This window comes from Tetrao urogallus, assembly GCF_951394365.1.
Source record: "Tetrao urogallus genome assembly, chromosome: 2".
In the NCBI taxonomy this organism is placed as follows: Eukaryota; Metazoa; Chordata; class Aves; order Galliformes; family Phasianidae; genus Tetrao; species Tetrao urogallus.
In genome coordinates this window covers 75387972-75406425 of record NC_136814.1, presented here as the reverse complement: position 1 = coordinate 75406425, position 18454 = coordinate 75387972, and the positions used below count along the sequence as shown (strand labels likewise).

At 37.8% G+C, this 18454-nt stretch overlaps 1 protein-coding gene across 1 annotated transcript in view; it reads left to right on the top strand.

Annotated features, from left to right (window-relative positions):
* The window catches only part of ZNF292 (zinc finger protein 292), a gene marked incomplete at both ends in the record, with an annotated part of 54405 nt that overhangs the window by 25566 nt on the left and 10385 nt on the right, over window positions 1–18454 (top strand). Inside the window, 4 exons of the mRNA XM_079532754.1 lie at window positions 1974–2128; window positions 3123–3201; window positions 6158–6293; window positions 15779–15981. Of these exons, the coding sequence (XP_079388880.1) occupies window positions 1974–2128; window positions 3123–3201; window positions 6158–6293; window positions 15779–15981 (573 nt within the window). The remainder of the gene's footprint in view (window positions 1–1973; window positions 2129–3122; window positions 3202–6157; window positions 6294–15778; window positions 15982–18454) is intronic.

The window sequence follows — 18454 nt, the reverse complement described above, 5'->3', positions numbered from 1 at the left end:
TTGCAGATGGTACTGAATTGATGGGAGCAGTCTGCATGCTGGAAGTCAGGGTTACTACTCACAGGGACCTCCACAGCCTGGAGGGATGGGCTAAGGGAGTTCAGCTGAGGCAAGCTGAGGCCCTGCAAGTGGTAGGGAACGCCCTTTGCTTTTGCAGCCTGAGGCCAACTGCTGGGGAGCAGCTCTGCTGGGAAAGCCCTGCTGTCCTGCTAGACTGAGAGCTGAGCAGCCCACCCTGTGCATGTGTATTAACATGAGTGCAGCCATGGGGAAAATCAGTCCCTTTACTCAGCACTTGTGGGGCTGCATTATGATACTGGTGAGAGAGCCACAGTAAACATTAGTCAAAAGCAGGAACAGGTTACTCTTAGAGACTGTAGGATCTCTGTCCTTAGGATACTTACTGGGATGAGTATCCTCATAGGTGTTACTCCAAACAGCTAATTCTAATGTTCCTTCTTTGAGCGGGGTGTTGGATGACGTAAATTGCTGTTTGTTACTGTGAGATTTCTATCTGTTGCACCCTAAAAAGTAAACAGCAACACCCATCATCTTAATGCATCAGCCTACAGTCTGCAGTAGTGCAGAAGTCGTCTGCCTACCAGTTATGCTGCCCTAGGCTTGAGAGCAGGGATCTAAGGGGGAAGTTTTGTATGTTGATGTGAGAACCATACTCATTTTTCCAACTTAAATACGTGTCTGAGTCCCGCTGACCTCCCTGACATGAATGGAAGCCTTCTGTACTTTTGGTGATGGTGGTGATTTTCCTATCTCTGCAGAGTTGCATGTTCTAATTAGTCCTATTCTAATTAGTTCATTCTATTTAGTTTTTTTTCTAAAACATTTTTTTTTCTATTCATATGGCAAGTAGGAAAGTAGATTTTTAACTAATGAGCTTTAGGTGTATATTTGTAGTCTTCAAAATGCTTAGTTTGGCAAGATGGCAGAAGAGAGGAAAGGTAAAACTGTTCTGAAAGTATAGAATTTAAAATTAAGATAATGCTTTTATTTACTTGCTTTAGAAGCTAAACTGTACAGATGTGCATCTAAAAATGTTTATTTCAGTGCCTTATTTATGAGTGTATGGGGGAGAAAAAAGGTTATCTGTGTTTCCAGATGTGATCTTTAGGCTTTTATATTCAGAAAATGCGAACGCAGACAGAATCATCTGGTGTTACGATGGGGGGAAATTGTCACTCCTTTGGTTTTTATATGATCAGTGAGCAATTCTTATTGTGCTGGGGGGAGGTAAGTTTCAATTTTTTATGAAACTGTGTGTTTTATGGAAAAAATACATTTCTGAAAACATGATAACTGCTCCGAGGGTAATGCTTTCTGTTTTATTGCATTGGCCTGCTGTGTCAGAGGTGAATGTTGGTGGGATGGCAATAGAGGTTAAACCTTCCAGTCAATATTCCGTTGTTATTGCCATGTGACAGATGGCAGCTGAGAGGCAGTATGAAAACAGGGCGTTTGACATGGAAGTGTGAAAGAAGTGAAAGTGTGGCATTGAATTCCTCCATATGGAAGAAGTAGCACCTACTGATACTCATCAAAGCTTGCTGGATGTAATGGAGGCCAAACAGAGGGCATGAGCACAGTGCTGCAGTGAGTGGTGCATTTCAGCAGTGGTGACAGTGGGCCACCTCCACTGCTGCAGATTTTGACAAGCGTGGCATGCAGAGTCTTGTTCATCTCTGGCAAAAGTGCATAGCTAATGGTGATGACTATGCTGCAAAATAATGTTTTGCAGCTGGAATTTTGTTTTTATCAATTGCTGTTGTTGTGCCCTTTGTATCTGTTGTTGTTTTCATGGAAATAAGTAGGAGGCACTACTTTTGGAGCAACCTACATAATTCCTATTAAGGCAATAAATATAATCATTAAGGAGGAAAGTCTTGTTAGCGAGTACAAAATTAAAAACTTGTATTTGTTCCTAAACCTTGTATGTGTTTCTTCCTCTCCCTGAACAGACCCTGTTGGAGTATGCAGAGAAGTGGAAAACATCAGAAGATCCTCTGCCCCTGTTGGAGGTGTATACAGTGGCTATCCGAAGTTATGTTAAGGCACGACCTTATCTTACCTCTGAGTGTGAAAATGTAGCCTTTGTGCTCGAACGTTTAGCACTGTGAGTATGTTTTTTGTTTACTAAGCCCAAACTGTATAGTAATAACTTTTCACTGTCTGAATGCTTTCTCAGTTCAGTTTACTATTATAAAAACTCTAAATAGGTTGGTGGTGTGGGTTAATGCTGGTAGGCAGCTAAGCACCATGCAGCTGTTTGCTGAGAAGGGCAAGAAAAGAACAATAAAAAGCAGAAAACTTGTGGTGTGCCAAGATAATAATTATTTAATAAGTAAGTGAGAAGTGGAAGAACAAAACAAGATTTAAACACTTCTCACAGGTAGGCTGATGCTCAGCCAGTTCCTCTGCAAAAGATGGATAACCTTTGTAAATTCCCTTTTGCCCCTTCTTTATTGCTAAGCAGGATGTTGCATGGCATGGAACATCTCCTTGGTTGGTTGAGGTCATCTTCCTGGATGTGCCATCTCCCAGTCTCTTGCACATCCCCCAGTCTATTCACTGAGGGGCAGAGTGAGAAAGGAAGGGCCTTGATGCTGTATGAACAGCGTGGAACAGAAGCTAAAATGGCTGTTAAAGTCACTGCTTTGGTCAAAACACCATACAAGCTGTCATGAAGAATATGAATTCCATCCTAGCCAGCCCCAGTGCAGTTGGGAGACACTTTCCTTCCTCATGGTGAATGCTGCATATGAGAAAGAATGTCTTTGGTTATTGGAGATGGAGCAGTCTTTAGGACTCCTCTGATGTAGGACAGGCCACCATCCCTATCATGTTTACAATGTTGGACTTCAGTGAAAAATTCTTTCATTTGTTCTCTTTTTTTGTTGGAATTAGTGTTTTCTCGAGAGGCTGCTTTTCTAAATTATGTAGAAGTATCCAAGACCACCTTCTCTTTATCTGTTCAAGCAAAAGAACCCTTATTTCAACTTCGGTATTTTGAACAAATGGCTATTTGGATACTAGAATAAAAAAACTGTTTATTATACCTTTTAAAAGCAAAAAAAATGCATCAGATACTATTCATATTTGCCTTTCAGAAGCTGTATTGAACTTCTGTTATGTCTGCCCCTTGATTTACCTGAAAATAAATGGGAAGAGTTTCAGGCTTTTGTACAGGTGAGTTTGAGCAATGGAAACTTGCTGGCTTTTAAAAATGTGTTGGAAATGTAAGGATATTATGTAGCGTGCCTGAAGACTTGTTTCCTATTGGATGACAAAGATCAAACCCTTCAGCTTTCAATTCAGTATACTTTGAAACAATTGCTGTCAATTGTATCACTTGTCTCTTTCATAGTTCATGTAGCAGCTTTGGAGAAAAACTTTTAAATATTTGAAAGGAAGTTCACTCTTTATACTTCTTTTTTTAAAAACTATTAGAAATGGAACAATATTGTCTAAGTTATTTTTTGCTGTTTACAGTTGTGCACTTGAAGTTTATTTTTTTGAATGATCTATCTATCAAGATCTATCACAGCTTCCAGACTGTTAGGTCTTCTGCTGGGCTAACTAGTTGGTTAGGAATTAGAGCTCTGCTTTCAGAGAAGGGTGTTGAAACAAATTGTGCTTCTCAGTTGGCTGGGAGCTTGCCAACGTTATTCCAGTTTTCAAGAAGGGCAAAAAAGAAGACCCTGGCAATTACAGGCCTCAGTCTCACCTTTATGCCGGGCAAAATTATGAAGAATATTACTTTGTGAGTTATTGAAAAATATTTAAATGACAATTCGTATTGATCAAAGCCAATATGGATTTATGAAGTTATGCCTTACCAAGTTAACATCCTTTTATGATGAGATTACATACTTAGTGAACAAAAGGAATGGGAGTTTTGTGGATTCTGGAAAAACTTCTGATACTGTCCCTCATGGTATCCTTCTGGACAGAATGTCCAGAATGCAGCTAGGTGTGTATAAATATGATATTAAATATGTGAACAATTGGCTTAAGGATAGGGCTTGAAGGGTTGTAGAAATGGGATAATATCGGACTTGCAGCCAGTCACTATTGGTATTCCCAATTTTACAGCCAGTTCTCTTCAGTATTTTTATCAATCATCTGGACACTGGGTTTGAATGCCCGCTAAATGATTTTGCAGATTATTCTAAACTACACAGCCATCAACTGCCCTGAGGCTAGAGAGGACTGAAAGAGAGATATTGGTAGATCACACAGAGGAATAATCAACTGTATAACATTTAACAAGAGCAAATGCCAGATTCTGCACCTGGGAAGGTGTAATCCTGTATGTACTTTATAGATTGGGGTGCAGGTGGCTGTAGTGCAACCCTGCAGGGGAAGGAAGGATGTGATTGATGTTAAGCTCAATGCGCATCAGTAGTGTGCCCCTGCAGCCAGAAGGGCAGACTCTGTCCTGGGGTGCATCAGGCACAGTATAGCTAAAGGAAGTTGTTGTCCCAGTGTACTCAAAACTGGTGCAGCCTCATTTTGAGTATAGTGGGCAGTTCTGCACTCCACAATACAAGAAGTATGTAAAAATAGTAGAATGTGTCCAAAGGAGGGCAACAAAAATTATGAAGGACTAAAGGGCGACCTCATGGTGGCCAACATCTCTGTCATCAGGGAAATTGGGAGGGCAGGCGCTGATCTCTGCTCTCTGGTGACAGTGACAGGACCTGAGGGAACAGCATAGAGCTGTGTCAGGGGAAGAGCAGGTGGAGATTTGGATGAGGTCCTTCACCAAGAAAGTGGTCGTGGCCCCAAGCTGCAAGAATTCAGAGACTATTTGGACAATGCTCTTAGGTGCAGAGTTTGAGTTTTGGGGCGGTCCTGCATGGAGACAGAAATTTTACTCTGTGATTCTCCAGCCAGGAAGGACTGGAGCACCTCTTCTGCGAGGAAAGGTTGAGGGAATTGGACTTGTTCAGCTTGCAGAATAGAAGGCTCCAGGGAGACTTCACTGTGGCCTTCTAGTCCTTGAAAGGAGCGTATAAACAGGAGGGGGAACAGCTGTTTATGAGGGTGGATAGTGATAGGACAAGGGGGAATGGTTTTAAACTGAGACAGGGGAGGTTTAGGTTAGATATTAGGAGGCAGTTTTTCACACAGAGGGTGGTGATGGAACAGGTTGCCCAAGGAGGTTGTGGATGCCCCATCCCTGGAGGCATTCAAGGCCAGGCTGGATGTGGCTCTGGGCAGCCTGGTCTGGTGGTTGGTGACCCTGCACATAGCAGGGGGGTTGAAACTTGTGGATTATTGTGGTCCTTTTCAACCCAGGCCATTCTATGACTCTCATTGGTCCCTTCCAACTCGAGATATTCTGTAATTTATCAAAATATGTAGTGGGATAGAGAGAGTGAAATAATTACAGCAAAAAAAGACAAGATACAGTTGCTTCATATTTTTCAGCCTAAATAATAAAGGAAAAATCAAAGCTGATTTTCACAGTGATTTTTTACTAGCATCTGTCTAATGCAGATTGACTCCTGAGGGACATGTTTATGCCAGGAGGCTCCATAGTCTTCAGAGCAGGTGGGAAAGTAAAAGAAATGTGAAGAGATTGAAATGAGCAATTTCCTCTTTCAGGACTAGCGTTAATTGTGCGTTGCTATGTAATCCTCAGAGTTTTCAGTCAATTTAGTTTGCTCCCAAATAGAACTCTGCTTCCAGAACAAATCCTGCTATTGAGGTGTGGAAGAAAGTATTTCAGTTAATTTTAGGAATCCAGTCTACCTTCGTCATATTTGAGTAGAACCATCAGGTTTTACAGTTGACGTCACACCAGTATATGTGCAAGAGACTTTTTTCATCCTCAGTTTTCAAAAGGGAGGCACGTTTCAAAATTCTGTTTTCAGAAGTAGCTTTGCTGATAAATCGCGCTGCAAACTGGGGATGTTCAGTCCCCCTCCTGAGATTGAGGTTTCTCTGGCTAAATCTTAGGAAGTGGACTAAAAGTAATGCTGTTACAGGCTGCATACTAAGGTTATTTTGATACGCATTTAACTCTTTGTCTGGTGGCTTGTGGAGATTTTTTGTTTGTCTTTATGTAAGATATAAAAGAACATAAAAGACATGTTTCTTTTTAACAACGCATTGTTTTGTAAAATACATCCTTCAGGTGGCTCATAAAAACTTGATGGAAAATGGCAGCGGGGAACTGCATATTTTAACTACACTTACTCAAGAGAAGGGAGTGTGGAAGAACCCAGTCTTATGTAGTATTCTTTCCCAGGAGCAGTTGGATCCCGAAAAAGGTAAAATTTAAAACAGTCATTGGAGAAAAAATGAATTTTAATGCATTGGAATATTACTCTTATAAATAAGCCTTTTGTTCAATATAGGTTGTGATTCATTTATAAGCTATATAAATAAAATATATTTTTGTAGCATTATTTGAATTAATAAAACAGTATGTTCATAAAATTTATCAATAATACAGTGTTAGTAATTTGCATAAAATATAATCATAGCTGGAGGTCTCTATAATCTGTGTAAGGGGAGATTACATATTTTAAAATTAGGTAAGTTCAGTTTTGCTATACAAAAACCAATTGACATAAAAAGTGAAATTATATTTAAAATGAGCACGGCATTTATTCACCTATGAAATGCAAAGTGGGACATTACTGAATATTAACTTAAATTAGAATTTTGAGATTGACTAACAGCAGTTGCGTAGGGAACAGTGCGCAAACAACATAGATGTACAGTGATATTTTCCTGATTTCTTGTTGCAGGTGCCAGTGATTTGCAATTCAGAATTGCTATCTCTGTGTTAAGAAGTCTTAACTGATTTTTTTTTTAATTCTTTGAGGCTGCCTAATTGCTTTTAGGATCTGTATGAAGCATCATCTAAGCGTCTGTGGCAGAACTGCAGTTCTCGAGTGAAGTAGCTTCTCTTATGTTTAGCATATTGCTCACGCTGTGTGATATTCTCTACTTATGAAAAAGTAGACTATTACTTGCATCTTCTAATGAATGCATCTTTTCAGTAAGATGTGGTTTGTTAGACTGCTATTGTATCTCCGCTTGTCTCTCTGTTGTGGTGTTTTTAGTCTTCCATACTGTATTCCAACTTCACTGGCCTTTTCTGATACAAAGGGCTGAGGTTTATTCAGTAGTCCAGATATACATGTACTGAATTCCCACTTCGTTCTGTGTCCCTATCTTATGATTTCCTAATATTAGGCTTACTTTTCGACTGAACACTGAAGCGGTGTTTTCTTAAAGCCCTGTTTTAGTGCCACTTTGTTCACTGAGTAGTAGTATGTGTTTCACAGCTTCATGATATTTTTCTAAGACACAATCTATTTTCCTGCATATAAAGTTATGCTTGTGGGTTTTTTTTTCCCACAAAAATCACTTGGGGTTTTTTATGAGCATTTGCATTTTGGCTGTTGTATCACTTACTAAAGTGCAGTCCTCTTCAGTCTTCTACAGTTGACTTATTTTAATAAACCTTTATCAGCAGATTTTGTCACTTTGTGTGCTACTCCATTTTCCAAATGTTTATAAAAGTGCTAGTTTATAAAAGGCCCTCAGTGAATTCACAGAGAGTCTTTCTTCTTTCTCTACTTTCACCTGCTAACTTATCCATGTAAGTATCTGGTTTCTAATACCGAGATTGCTTAGTGTCTTAACAGGCTTTTAGATACTTCCTTTAATACCTTCAGAAAATTGACTGAATCTCTCCTACCCAGATTCTCATAACTCCCTCTGATAAGTGCAAGGAATATATAATATGATGATTTTTACAGAATCATCCTTACTCTTACACAAGATTTGCATTTTGTCCCTTCTAATAATTTATTAATTACATAATACAGATGTTAGATTGGTATGTGATTTTATAATATTCCAGAATACTCTAATAGTAGTAGCTTTGTATCAACCGTCTTTTAGCAGCAGTAAGATGCTTCTAAGAGAGGTGGAATTAGTATTTGATTACCTTGTATTTGAGTGCCTTCTGAACTCACTTGTGAATCTTGTGATGAGTATTCATCTTATCAGTGTTTTCCTAATAAGTCTTCTACTGCCACTGCAGGGTTTTTTTAGTTCTGAATGCTTTTTTATTTAAGAATGCTTCTTCCAAGGACTGACTGCCCTTTTGAGTGACTCCTGTTAGAGTTATTACTTCTCTTGATGGTAGAAAATTCTGCCTGCCTAAATTGTACAAGATTACATGTTACGATAAAATGTCATCAAAAGTAAGCGTTACCCCTTCTGCAAAGTCTCACCAGTGTACACAACATTTGCGAGGAGGAAAATTCTAAAGGTAATGACGAGTTTCTTGACTTAGAGCTCTGTTCGGTGAAAAACAGATTTAAATTTTAAAAAGTAAAAATTATAAAAAAGAGTGTGTGCTTGGTGCTTATGAGTTTGTGTGGCTTCCCTGTATTCAAAAGCAATGTTTGCTTTCCCATTCAGATAATGAAGACAATGTACAAAGCATTCAACATTAATTTCAGTATAATAATCTCCAGAGTATTTGCGAACTTTGCTTTCAGGATTTTGTTCTTTGCTATTACAGGAGATCTCTTACAAGTAGTCAGCTTGTTACATGGAATGCTATAATTGGCAAATTCAGTGCAGTCTTTACATAACAATTGGTACAAATACATATTTGTTGGAGATCTTAGAAGCATATAGCTTGGAAAAGACATTCCAAGATCATCAAATCCAACCACCAAGCTGATGTACTGAGTCCCATTACTGAACCCTCACCCCTGGTTCCACTTCTCTTAAATCCCTCCAGGAATGGGAAATCCACCATTGCACTGAGCAGCCTCTTCCAATGCTTGACCACCCTCTCCATGAGGAAAAATCCTTAATATCCAATCTAAACCTTCTCTGGTGCAACTTAAGACTGTTTCCTCACATCCTATCACTTGTTGCTTGAGTAAAGAGACGCCCTCCTTGCTGCAGCCTCAGGTAGCTATAGAAAGCAATGAGGTCTCCCCTCAGCCTCCTACAGCTGAAACAGGTCCAGTTCCCCCAGCCACTCCTCATAACTCTCGTTTTTCCATTCCCTTCACCACCTTTGTTGCTCTTCTTTGCATGCACTCAAGCAACTGTAACAGTTGAGACTGGAAATGTTTTTACCTAAGCACCATCCTCTTTTCCTGTTGTTGGTTTTGTTTTTTTTTTCATTTATTGCATCATCTTAATTTTATCTTATTTTCAGTCTTGTAAGCCTCAATTATGACGGAACCAGTAAAATTTCATCCCATTCAGATTCTGAACCAAATGAACGAGAATACCAAAAGAACAGCTGCTAGAATTCGGTCAGTTATCATCTCGAATATCTCTGCCATTGATTCCTGAAGGTCATTTTTCCTCTTTGCATCTGCTGCAGCAAACATAACTAGGTGTCTGTTTCATCAGAGAATTAGATACTTTTTAAATTCTTTGTTTTCAAATTGATCAAATGTCATAGGGTGAAAGACAATTATAACTGACTGGATAACACATCTGATTTGTTCTGATTTATAGTCAAGCAAATATAAACTCTGGTTTACTGGACTCTTGCTCTTCCACTTTTAGGAATGGATTGTTGAATAGATTCCACTTAAATACGAGCCAGAAGTGCCAATTTCATAAAATGATAGGGAAATTGTTCTCTGAGTGCCCTGTCATTAAGTAGTGACTTCTCCTGACTGCACAGCTCAATTTTCTGATGACTGTACGTCTGGAAGGATCCACACACTAAGGAGGTCAAAAAAAAAAAAGAAAACGACAGTGGGTGCTCAGTTGTTGGAGTGCTGACAAGAATAGTGTACCTGTCACTGATTTATTTGATGCTGATAGATATTCCTACTTCTCTACAAGATGTTAATACAGTGCTATGAACCTGTAGTGTTACAAAATAGTAAAATCTGTCATGAACTGTATTGCAATAATTATAGATGTTATAGATACATATTTGCATGTGTGCACGTATATAAAATGTTTTCAAATTGGAAATACTCTCCAAGTTGCTTGACTTGTCACCTGCTTGAGTGACAAACATTGGTATTGACTGGTTTATTTACCCATCTGTGAACATAAATGTTGGGAAGTCTGACTTAAGTTAGCAGATTGTGTGATAAATGTCACCAAATAAACCTCTTTGACAATTTCTATAATGATGATAACCCATTTAGGTTGTTTCTGAAGAAAATAAAACTTCTACCTCTGCAGTGGAACATAGGCATTGTCTTTTCGTCTTTTGTGTATTTATATATACATTTTTATATACTTTGATACCTTTTTGTTATTCTTGACTTGTGACTCTGAAGATAATTTATTTTCTGAAACTGAATTGTCACTAGGGACTTTGAAGATCATCTGTGGGTCCCCATGAGTGGACGTCTGGAGCTGATAGCGCTACTTGTGACTGCCCCCCTGAGACTGAGAGTATTCTATTCTTTTTCCTGAAAGAATCTCCTTTTGAGTCTCCTGAATCTGCTTGGTACTGTATGTCCTGTACTGAAGGATGTCCACACAGTTCCAAGAAAAACAGATTTCCCCCCTCAGTATTTCAGATCCACAAACTTTTTTTCTTTTTTGCTTCTGATCCTTATCTGTGTCTTTATACAATAGCACCCACAACAGTTGTGTCTAGGCCTGCAACTTCTTGGTTCAAATCCTGGTTCCTCACCAGTATTATCTCTTAAAAGTGTGCTCAGGTGCTATCAACTACTTGTTTGTTCATGTATGTTTTCTTGTCCATTTTTTTTTGTTCCTGAACCTGTCTCCTGTGTACTCCTGTACTCCTTTAAGTAGTATTTATAAAATTTTGAGTTTGGCTTATGTAGCATCATGGACAGTTGCGACTTGAGAGATTAACCAAAGTTACATGATCCCACTGGGTCACTAAGATAGCAAAGTACCAACATTCCCATACAGCATTGCAGAGATCCCTTATGAATATATTGGTAACATTCTTCGCTATGGACCACTGCTCAACCGTTTTCCCCTGACCTCAATAGTGGGACTAACTAGTCCCAGTACTGAAGCAGAAAGAAATTCAGAAATACATTTTAGACATACGAAAGTGAAATCTTATCCACATCATTAAGTTCAATATGACAGCACTAACTGTGATCACTGACAAGTCTGAAAGTGATTCATTTGCCTTAGTACTCAGAACCGTTTTCATATGACTATCAGGTGTTGTATTGCATTTTTGTGTTGACTGGATCTGCCATTGTTTCAGGTTTCAACTGCAGGGTTGTCGTTATTCTTGAGATTGCATCAGAACACTAATGAGCAACCAGTGCTTGTATCTGGAGAGAGGAATTTTCCATGCTTCCCTGCCTCATCGATTTGTAAGGGAAGGAAACCTTAGTAAGATGGTCTTCACTTAGGAGTGGGTCTTTTGTCTTACTAGCCTCCTGAACTATCAGATGTTTCATTTTAGGTCATTCCTAATTTTAGTCGTGATTCAAGTCATGACTGATCTGAATTTGCAACAACCGGAATTTACCTTTCTTGAAGTTGGATACCTAATCTGATGAGCCATATTGCCTAGGATTCCGAAGACTGAAAACTGAAGTATGGCTAAGTATTTTGAGTTGTGTAAGAATCTGTAGAATGGTAAAAACACCATTGCACATCCACCATCTCTTTCTGTCAGCGTGGCTTGCGCTCTTCAGCATGAGCCACTCTTTTTCCATCCTAGATATTGTCATTTCCTTGTAGTTATCGTGAAATCCTCCAAAACTAAGCCTCTGCTGTCATTGGTATCACCTCAGCAGATACTGAGGATGGATGGAGGAACTATCCAGAGGAAAAATGTTCTGAAATAACCATGTAAGAAGGGAGGGTTCTGTTTGGTTTTTCCTTTATCTGATTCTGATTATCCCTAGAGATTTAAACCTTGATGTCAGGAATTAAGTTCTTGAATTTTTCATAGGTTTAAGTGTAGCAGGCACATTTCTGAAGAATGTCCCACTGAAGAAATGTTCAAGGATACAACCATCACTAGTGACAGATTATCAAGGGAAAGATATTGGATCAGGGAAGGCTAGAATTTAAGCAGCCAGCATGGAACTATTTTGAATAATCAGAGCACCCACCATCAGATACCAGCAACATCACTTAAAAATTAAAAAGTATTTTTTTTAAAAGTGTTTTCATCCTGGGTATATGCAAAGCAGCCACCTGGAACTTCTTTTACCCTTTCACCAGACATTATGCCATCGTACAAGCATCCAGGATTGGTGCTGCATTCAGCAGACTTGTGCTGAGATGTTGTTTGCATGAAGGATTCTGAGACCCAGCTCCAGGTAAATATGAAAGTATCCAGTACAGTTCAGAGTCACCCACAGTGTGAACGCACATGTGGACTAACACTTGAAGATGACTAAGGAGGTTACTTACAAGTAACTGAAGTTCTTTGAGATGGATAGTCCACATGTACATTCACCTCTTGTCTTCGTTCATCCTCCCCGGCCAGAGTGAGGTTGTGAAGAAATAAAGGTCTCTGGTAGATTAATTTATATCTACCCAAGAATTGGCAAAGACTAGAGTAGTAGGATTATGAGTGCTTTGAGTAAGGCAAAAAATCATTGCTTTATGTTCTACAAGTCTTCTAGTCATCCAAAATGTGATATACATGTGGACTGTCCACCAGGGAGAACTTGTTAATACAAGACTGTGTTCACAGCTTATTCATGCTCTTGTGTGATACTAATCCAAAGATTATCCTTTCTCTTTTTTAATTCATGTATGCTGTAAGCATTACCTGTATTACAGGTCAGTAGTAGTTCTTGTGGACTTTACATAGAATCACTTGGTAGTGATGCTCCAGGTGTGGGATGTGAGGGAATATGAGGGAAAGCATCCAGAAGGTTAGAGTCCAGTATATCTGCGTTTGTCAGTTACCAGATCAAAATACCATCTGTCAGATGTCATCTGCTCATCTTTTTTCTTCTCATTTTAATTTTATATTTTTAAGTCTATTTTGCATGTGTCTTTCTCAAACGTAAGTTTGTAAATGTCAGTGAATAGTGCACAAAATCAGTATTTACTAGTTCTTGAAAGAATTGTGCTATTGTTAAACTGAAGTATTTACTACAAATTATGTAGATTTTGTACTCGTAAACTGATTTGACCTGAAAAGAAATATAGAAAGCATTTGTATGAACTAACAGTTTGTCTGCAATATCTCTTAAGTAAGACGTCACAGTGTAAAATACATTTATGAAACATTAATAAAAATAATCAACAAGCAAAGTCCTGTTTTTAAGACTGTGTACCACCATGGGCTTACTCCCTCAACCTTGGCACTATCTTTTGTCTTAAAATACACTGCATAGTTTATCTATTAAATAAATATAATTAAAACTTGTATTTTGAGTGAGCTTTCAAATATTAACTGTAATGATTAAAATCACTTGGATTAGAATAAAGACTTAGGAGGTAATATTTAGCTTTGACCCTGAGGTCTTCCTGCTTCTTGTTGAGCTGATAACAGAAAATGTTCTGATGATTATGTAAGGTAAGCTAACTGCAGCAGTAGAACACTAAAGGAAAGGATTATACTGAGGCCTGGTAGCTAAAACAAAGTCTCTAAAATATTAAATATCGTAATTAAATCAGAGTGAAACATCCTGGATTACCAGTATAGCTTGAAGTCTCTAAAGTCTTCCTGTATCTTGTTACAGAAATAAGGTTAAATGTTCCAATGTTATTTAAAGCAGAGTAGCTGACAGAGTAAACACTGTGGGTGAAGGGATTACTGGTACCTACCTGGTAGGAGGAAGAGCAAAACTAAAGCTGTTGAATGTAATTAATCACAGGGTCATTTGTGGGTTGACAAGAGTATGATTTTTTTTAATAAAGGACTGGAAATTACACCAGAAAAACATTGCTTATGCTATTTGAAAGGAAAGTGTCTCATCATCTTATCATAAATGCAAAAATGACTACCATCTACCAATTTTCTGTTGGTGTGCTGTAGTCGTCCTTTGTTATAGCATGAATAAAAACTGTTTATATCTTCTTCGACGTGGAGAAAAGAAGAGAGTCTCACTTGATTGAATACTCTTACACATCAGTGAGCCATGGATGATCGTTTGTAATAGCGTTGAAGATTTCTGAACAACTAACAAGCTGGTTGAAATGATTCAACCAGAAACCTTAAAATGTGTGAAAGATAACGATGAGGTCTAGCTGGCATTGCATCTGCTAAAGGCAGCATTTTCTGCCCTAAATTTACATGCTTCTGATTAAAGAGAATGGCTGACCTAATTTCAACTGCAAGGCAATCTTTTAGTAATACCCTATATAAGTAGCTAGAAAAAGGAAAAATCATGAGATAAAATGGAAGACAGTCATGAATCGAAATCTAACTAGGAAGGGAGGAAGGAAAGAATAAAAGTTTTATTGTTTTCTTTCAACAAACCTCATGTTCTATATACTAATATCCCAAATAACAGACTGAGGTAATCCGTTTTATAGATGCTGAAATTGCTTGATTATTTCATCAGGATCTAACAGGACATTGGAAATGAAGAGAATATAATAAACTGGATGTATGGGTAACATGCTGGAAGTGAAATTCAGTGCAAGTGTGTTCAGAGAAATGTAACACATGTTTCTATCAGTATTTTTCAAGAAGAGAGCATTGCAAATGCCCAGATGGTTTCAGGAATGGGTGATGGAAATACTCAAAGGCTGGAAATAATCACATTTAAGTGAAGAGCAGCAGCTTATCCTAATGCCATAAATCTGATTTTTCCGTAAAAGAATGTTGCAAAGAAGGTTTGTAGGGAAAACAGTCTAAACTTACATTGTGTGTGAATGCATTAAAAAGATTCTTTTCATGCAGTATATAACTATAGCTTGTAGAAGCAGTTGTCACTGGGAGTGGTTGATGCCAAAAGGATTAAACAAAACTGATTGTCTGTGCCTATCTGGTTTTAATAAATGTTTTAGGTGTAATATTATGCTTCATACTTCAAAGGTGAAATAATTTTCATCAGAAAATTATTAAAGATCTGGATGAGACCTGAGGTATATTTGTTGGAATGGAAACAACCTTTGTTCTCCTCTTCCATAGAATTATTCAGCCTTCTACTGAAACACATAGTGCTGGAATAGGCATGGCAGACTTTTGACTCTAACAGCAGTGTGTCTACAGAATATAATTGAATACAATCTAGCCATTCCCATGGCTTTGAATTTTAAACTGTACACAGTCAAGTGTTTACAAGACAAACCTCTTATTTGGCTGAAAAACTTTAAAAGGGAGTTTAACTTTATTGTATGAATGCATAATATGAAATATTTAACAGTATTTCAAAGAACTTCAGATACTTCGTCACCTTTATCCTTCAGTAGCAAAGTCTTTAAAATGCAGCTTTTAGCAGTGATACAGCACAAAAGCATAAGGAAGGATGTGAGCGTAGTAGTGGCTTCTTGTCCTCTTTCTGTAGAATTATAATTAAGTGGTGCCTAAACATTTTAACATTTATATGCCTTTTTAAACCTGTTTTGCACGCGGCTATTTTGCCAAGAAATAAGGATGAATTAAAACTTGCAAGTAGAATAAAGGGTTTACTGTAGCACAGAATCCTTGTAGTAAATAAGTACAGCTTTCAAAGGTGCTTTTTGTCTATGCTTCATACCTTTTGTACCCTGTTTAATTTGTATAGACTTTGTAGGCTAACTATGAATGATTAAATGCTAACTGTTAATTCTGTGATTCGCTATGAAACGTGTATGTAACTTTTTGGCTTGTTTTTCTTTGAAGTGAATGAATTTTTAGTGTTTGAAGGCCCTGTCCTGCTGGATATGCGTATTAAACACCTCATGAAAACAAAGCAATTAACACAAGCTACTGCCCTGGCAAAACTCTGCTCTGACCATCCAGAAATCAGTGCACAAGGCAATTTCAAGCAAACCTACTTGGTCTGTCTTTGTTCAGGATCACCAAATGAAAAGCTAATGGAGGAAGTAAGTAAAAAATAAAGACTTATTTCTTTATTGAAGATGAAATCACTAATTATAGATATGTAACTATAGTTATATATAGCTGCTTTCATGGAGAAGATACTTAGATTTAAAATATGATTAATGTACTTTATTTTATTTTTCTTTTCATTTAAGGCACTTTTAAACTGTTAGTAATGATTCTTAATTAAAACATTTGTGGAAGTGGAATACTGGGTCCCTAGTAGATATTTTCTGGCTCTACCACAATGCTACCTTTAATTTTACTTAAAATATTTAAATTTCTGCCTTAGTTCCTGTTAGTGAAGTGGAGATAATGATTTTGCCACTCTCAGAAATCTAACCGTAACTTTCTGCAAAGTACTTAGCACATAGGATGGAGCCCTTAGATGCTACTTTCGGTTCAGGCAACAAATGCAGTGTTTTTGACCTAAGTGTCCATGTCAGGAAATAACAATTTACTTAAAGAAGGTGGGGAAATTGAAGATGAAATCAGATATTTGATCTGGTTTGAAATGTTCTTCTCGCTTTTCCTTTTTCCTTTTTTTTTCCTTGTTAAGGGAAAGCTAACTCCAACCATCAGGACATTTTGACTGCATCTCTTTGTTGATTTTTTTGTCTCTGTCTTTTTGTCTCTTATGCTAATAATAAGTAATAAACATGTTGAAATAGGTCTTAAAAGAGATGAAAATTATGCAGTTGGAGTTGGAAGAGCTTCCTGCTTGAGATGTAGACTAAATTCTAAGATGACAGCATCTCCCTGGACATGTTGGTCTAAGGGAGGTAGGATCCATCTTACAATCCCACCTCTGGCTACTGTAGGCCTTTTCAGAACAGTCTCAGGAATCCCAGCAAGAGCTCAATAAGGGAAGCTATGGCAGGATTGTGTGATCTTATGTTTGTTTACTAAACTTGGAATTTGTGGCCCTGTAAAAATGCTTCCTTCAATACTCAGTGCTGTCTCGCTCCAAAGCAGAATGGGCTCAGTCAGTGAGTAAATCGTGACTCCAATGGACAAAAGGAAGGGATAGCCTTATTTCTTAGGATGCCATAGCACACGCAAGAGCTATCTCAGATAACTTAGTACATGTATTTCCAAACCTTGGTTTCCTTAGCTTCGACTGCCTGTCTTTGCAGCTTCAGCTGCAATGGTTTGCAGTAGTGCTAATCGTTTTGGAAAGTTCATGTATTACAGACCAGAAGGCAGATGTGTCAGGCTGGACTTCTGAACTGAAAGGGATAGTCCTTTCATGGTTTGAGAATGGTATGAGAAAATGGAAATTTAATGCAAGTATGAGAAATGGTATGGTATTATATCCATTTAAAACTGGCAGTAATTTTTTAGCATTTGTGCTCATTTTCAGCTTGAATTAGTCTAGTAGTTTGCTTCAAAAATGTGAAGAATTTAAATCTGCAGGATGTGAAATGCCAAGACATACAGGCTTGTGGCACAATCTGTACAGACTGTTGCTAGAAGCCCATATAAACTCTGATAGACTGGAAAAACGATTCAGAAACAAAAAACATGCTTTTATTTTAAGATCAGCATCACATATTCTTCCGTAAGCTTTTCACTGATGGGCCCCCTCTGAGAGAAGTGCTGAGCAAAGCAGGCTTTGTCTGAGTTGGTATGACAGTTATGTTTATCTATCCTCTCTGAGGTCTTGAGAGAAACAGAAGATGACCTTGAGATTCTTAAACCTCAAATGACTGGCAGTGAAGGGTTATTAGTATATTTACAAGCCCACAATTTAGAGGAAAAAATGAGTTATATTTTTCAAAATTGTAGCTAAATTGCTGGGGCAATATCTGGATATGATGCCAAACCAAACTGTGCTACCACTGTATTCAAAATACCAAACTAGTTATTTGGATTGAGGTTTTTTTTTTCTAGCTTTGGGATTTCTCGTGATTACTCGAGAGATTTTCAGCAGTGCAGTTGGAATAGCCAAGTTGTTCTTCAGCTGCCAGCTCTGAAGAGTGTCCTGCCAGATGTGCTAATTGATGTAATCAAACCAGTCTGCTGAGAATCAAAATAGACAGTAGTAGTTTCAACAACTGTGCTGATTCATTACTGATACTATTGTTTAGTACTACTGGGTGACTTTTTTGCTTTGTTTTACTATGAAGCGAAGTGCTTGCATTGTGGCTCAAATTTTTATATTAAATTACATTGTATAAACTGTAATATTCTTGCAGGCATTCAGTTGATCTGCTTCATCTGTGCAGCTTCCTTATTAATTTTTGAAAAAAATACAGGAATGTTCATGTTAAACATTCATTTAACTCATTAATTGACCAGCTATTGTATTAAATTAAAAGTAGTAACATCAGGGACTAGTTTCAGGTAATAGTCTTTTTGTTTTAGGCTGCAATTTATCTTAATACTACCATAAGTAGTTTTAATTACCATCAGTGTGCATGGATAATATGGATATTTAATGATGGATAATTAATGATATACTCCAAGAAGTTT